Genomic DNA, 4,949 nt, shown 5'->3' on the forward strand with positions numbered 1-4,949 from the left:
AAATTGTTTCTTTTATGTTTTACTGTTCAGTTTAAACTGCACTAGTGTTGATCTGTGATCTACAGGGTGGTCTGAATCTGAAAGCCTGAGCTCGATTGCTTCTGTCTCCACCCACATGGCTGCTGAATACAATCCCTGGTTTTCCTCATTAGACTGAAGTTCTCTCTGAGGAAACTTCACCTCCTCACTCTCCTGATTGTTTCTCCAGGTGTTTCAGGTAAGTTGTGGATCTTAAACAGAGTTAACGTGGCTGGAAGAACTTGCTGAGTGTAAAAACAATGTTCCTGTCATATTTAGAGGAAGTTAGAGTTCAGTTTTGTGCAGAGTAGAAACTGTTAAAGTGTGTGTGAGCGAGTCCCTGCTGGGTAACAGAAGAACCAGTGGTGGGAGAAGTACTCTGATCATTTACTGGAGGAAAAGTACTAATACACACTGTGAAAATACTCCATTAGTTTACATGCTGCAGGGTAGTTTAATCTACAGCAATGCATCATATTTTCATTATTATTATTATTATTATTATTATTATTTCAAGTTCAGCTGTCCTATGAGAACCATGTATCTCCATCTCTAAAATTAGCCCAGAAAAACAAGCCCTTTTCAGCTTCATGATGATGCATTTTCCACTTAATCCAAGACAGGTTTAAATAGTTTATTTAGCTTAAGAAGTAGTTTATCAGGATAAAACAAAGTCATCAAATTTGGAGATACATGGTTTTCACTGCACTGTAAGGGGATAAAAACGTTTACTCAGTAAATTAATTAGTAACTAAAACTTTGAGAAAAATGTAGTTGATTTTCTCTCCAACACAACAAGCTCCAGTCTGTCCATAACTTATATTTCCTTGTTCCCTTCCCTTCAGATCTACAGTTTGAAGACGAGTGGTGAAGTGCAGGAGCTGACAGACGCTGCAGAAACACATGCTGATTGGATCAAAGCTCCACTGAGAGGAGAAATGGCGCAGAAAAGAGTAAAACTGGACCGAGAAACCTTCTCTTGTTCCATCTGTCTGGATCTACTGAAGGATCCGGTGACTATTCCCTGTGGACACAGCTACTGCAGGAACTGTATTAGAACCCACTGGGATTTGGAGGATGGAAAGGAAATCCACAGCTGCCCTCAGTGTAGGCAGACCTTTAGACCGAGGCCAGTCCTGGTGAAAAACACCATGTTAGCAGATTTAGTGGAGGAACTGAAGAAGTCTGGACTCCAAGCTGCTCCTGCTGATCACTGCTATGCTGGACCTGAAGATGTGGCCTGTGATGTCTGCACTGGGAGAAAACTGAAAGCCCTCAAGTCCTGTCTGGTCTGTCTGGCCTCTTACTGTGAGAAACACCTTCAACCGCATTATAAATCCTCTGCCTTTAAAAAACACAAGCTGGTGGAGCCCTCCAAGAAGCTCCAGGAAGTGAGTCGACAAAACATCCAGCAGAGAATCCAGGACAGAGAGAAAGATGTGAAGGTGCTTCAGCAGGAGGTGGAGGCTATCAATGGCTCTGCTGATAAAGCAGTGGAGGACAGTGAGAAGATCTTCACCGAGCTGATCCGTCTGATGGAGAAAAGAAGGTCCGATGTGAAGCGGCAGCTCAGATCCCAGCAGGACACTGAAGTGAGTCGAGTCAAAGAGCTTCAGGAGAAGCTGGAGCAGGAGATCACTGAGCTGAAGAGGAAAGACGCTGAGCTGAAGCAGCTCTCACTCACAGAGGATCACACCCAGTTTCTACACAACTACCCCTCACTGTCAGCACTCAGTGAATCTACAGACTCATCCAGCATCAAGGTCCGTCCTCTGCGCTACTTTGAGGACGTGACAGCAGCTGTGTCAGAAGTCAGAGATAAACTACAGGACGTTCTGAGAGAGAAATGGACAAACGTCTCACTGACAGTGACTGAAGTGGATGTTTTACTGTCAGAACCAGAGCCCAGGACCAGAGCTGACTTCTTAAAATATTCATGTGACATCACTCTGGATCCAAACACAGCAAACACACATCTGTTATTATCTGAAGGGAACAGAAAGGTAACAGCAATGAATGAAGAACAGTCTCATTCTAGTCATCCAGACAGATTCACTAGATGTTTTCAGGTCCTGAGTAGAGAGAGTCTGACTGGACGTTGTTACTGGGAGGTGGAGTGGAGAGGGAGAGGAGTTCATGTAGCAGTTGCATACAAGAATATCAGCAGAGCAGGGGACGAAGGTAGATTTGGAAGCAATGACAAATCTTGGGCGTTATATTGTGACACAAACAGTTATATCTTTTTGTACAACAAACTCTACACTCCCTTCTCAGGTCCTCGGTCCTCCAGAGTAGGAGTGTACCTGGATCACAGTGCAGGTATTCTGTCCTTCTACAGCATCTCTAAAACCATGACTCTCCTCCACAGAGTCCAGACCACATTCACTCAGCCTCTCTATGCTGGACTTTGTCCTTCTCTTGGAAGCTCTGCTAAGTTCTGTAAGCTCAAATAGTCAGAAGTCATTTCAGGGACAGTTGGTTAAATCCTGTGTTTTAATCCTTAAACTTCTTTTGTCTTCATGTTTGTTGCTGAGAGCTGATTGTTGTGGCATTTCTTCACTGCACAGAGATCAGCTGTCAATCAAACATTGTGGGCGGTACTTTGACGTCTTCTCATTAGTTGCTGTGTAAATGTTTGAGTTTCTTTAGGTGGAGCTCCTTCCTGTGTCTGTTTAGCCATGGAGGCTATCACTGCTCAGGATGACTTTTGTTCACCTGAATTGACATTTCTCTACATGAAAATGGAAACTTCAACCCCCCACACGTCCACCATTGTGTCCCTGAGCAAGAAACTTAACTCCTAGTTGCTCCAGAAGCGTGCAAACTCTGATATAGCAATTGTAAGTCATTGTAATGCTCTAAATGTTTGGTGAATATTTGAACTGATGTAGTTGAGATTTTTCTCAAACACACTGATTGTGTGGATGAAGTGAAACTGAACAAGTCATTTAACAGACTTTACTGAAGGGATGTGTGAGCAAACTGAAGGTTTACATGATGAATAAACAAACATGTTTACACATTAAATGTGTATTAAAATATTTTCTCATGTTATATCATCTCTGCTGAGCCAGCACACACGTAGGCTAGTTTTAATTCAGTTATAAACTCCTGGACTTTAATAGCCTAGCTACTGTGTTGCTCCATGTTCAAAAACTTTCTGCTCATTCAGAATCTCTCCCTCATAGCCTAACTTTGTTCTCTGACAGGTTCAGAAAAAAGTTGTAATGTTACAAGAATGACGTTGTCATTTAATGAGAATTCATAATATTTTTAACAGTCTCCCTGCCCTATACTCTGCTGCGATGTTGCTGTGCTGATTTGGCCCCTTCAGACCATCTGCAGACACAGAACCATTTGGGACTGTATCACTGGATGAGAGGAGGAGGTGGATGAATGAAACTTACTAAAAACACTTCTGATCAGGCAGAAATCTCACCATAAATCCACAAAAATGTTCACTTCAGCACCTCAGATGAAGTGCAACACTTTCAGTTATTTACCGCAACTCAGAGAGCGAGACGCCGGTGTCGCATCAGCTGGGTGGAGTTACTCACCCCAGTCCACATGGCTGCAGTTATAGGCTACATTTATTTTTCACAGCATAAGAAAATTGATGTGTACTGTGAGAGCGTGTGAAAATTGTCAATAGCGTGAATCAAATTCTCAACGCCTGGGAGTTGGCAGCTCTGGTGTTACATTACTTAAAGGTTAAACAAGCTAAAGCTTTACTAGTCTGCCTAACTGTTGGCTCCACCTTCACCTGTCATACATAGTTACATGGTGCTTCTCAACGCTTGAAGTGGGTAATCAGATGACAAGTTTGAAATATGCTTTAATACATATCTGTCTGATAATACATTTATTTATCATGTAAATACATCTAAAAACTTTTGTTATTTATAAAAGACAGTAAGTAAAGTGTCTAACTTGATCCCATTTAAGGGTCAACCATAGACCTTTGCATGGGCCCCCCCTGTGCCTTGTGTACCCTTTCACCCCTCCTGTTGGCGGGCCTGACACAGTGTATTCAGCTCCAACCACTGTGACAACAACCTGAATTGTTTGTGCGAGATTGCAGATACTGGCAGAATATAGAGACTATGAGGGAGCTGAGCACAAAACTCTCCAACAGCAGATACAATCAAAACAAAGTGGCATCATGTCAAGTCTTTCATTTCTCCATTCAAAGCTTCCTAGTTCAGTCTACAATAAGTTATAAAGGGAGGGGGCTTCAGCCTAGAGAGAGCAATACATTCATGTCCTGTGAGATTCAGAGATGAACAAGTAACTTATAACTTACAATAATATAGTTTCATTATATTTTATTAAATTATTGGAGTTTCATCATCTTTACAGCATTGATTAATGGATCTGGCTTTCATGTATAGTAGGCTGTTTGAACTATTGTAATCAATAAAACGTTTGAAAGATCACCACTGAAATAAAACATCTGTTAAAATCTGCCATATATTGACAAAAGCGTGAAAATATTAAAAACGTGTTTGTTTGAAATTGTTTCTTTTATGTTTTACTGTTCAGTTTAAACTGCACTAGTGTTGATCTGTGATCTACAGGGTGGTCTGAATCTGAAAGCCTGAGCTCGATTGCTTCTGTCTCCACCCACATGGCTGCTGAATAAAATCCCTGGTTTTCCTCATTAGACTGAAGTTCTCTCTGAGGAAACTTCACCTCCTCACTCTCCTGATTGTTTCTCCAGGTGTTTTAGGTTCAACGTTGGAGGCTATCACTGCTCAGGATGACTTTTGTTTACCTGAACTGACATTTCTCTGCATGAAAATGGAAACTTCTCTGAGCTCTAAATGCTTGTTCAATATTTGAATTGATGTATTAGAGATTCTGCTCAAACCCACTGATTGTGTGGATGAAGTGAATCTGTACCTGAAATCATTGAACAAGAGTCATTTAAC

The 4,949-nt window shown here is 41.6% G+C and overlaps 1 protein-coding gene across 3 annotated transcripts in view; it reads left to right on the forward strand.

Moving 5' to 3' along the window:
• The window catches only part of LOC123973111 (E3 ubiquitin/ISG15 ligase TRIM25-like), an 18,618-nt gene that overhangs the window by 12,296 nt on the left and 1,373 nt on the right, over window positions 1–4,949 (forward strand). Inside the window, exons 1-2 of one of the 3 annotated variants that reach the window (XM_046052994.1) lie at window positions 136–217; window positions 864–3,045. The exons of 1 other annotated variant lie outside the window; for it this stretch is intronic. In XM_046052994.1, the coding sequence (XP_045908950.1) occupies window positions 957–2,471 (1,515 nt within the window). In that variant the 5' untranslated portion in view covers window positions 136–217; window positions 864–956 and the 3' untranslated portion in view covers window positions 2,472–3,045. Of the gene's footprint in view, window positions 1–135; window positions 218–863; window positions 3,046–4,949 lie in introns of those variants that run through there. One more of the 3 variants, XM_046052993.1, reaches the window with a different exon arrangement.

The sequence above is a fragment of the Micropterus dolomieu genome, linkage group LG06 (genome assembly GCF_021292245.1).
Source record: "Micropterus dolomieu isolate WLL.071019.BEF.003 ecotype Adirondacks linkage group LG06, ASM2129224v1, whole genome shotgun sequence".
Lineage (NCBI taxonomy): Eukaryota > Metazoa > Chordata > Actinopteri > Centrarchiformes > Centrarchidae > Micropterus > Micropterus dolomieu.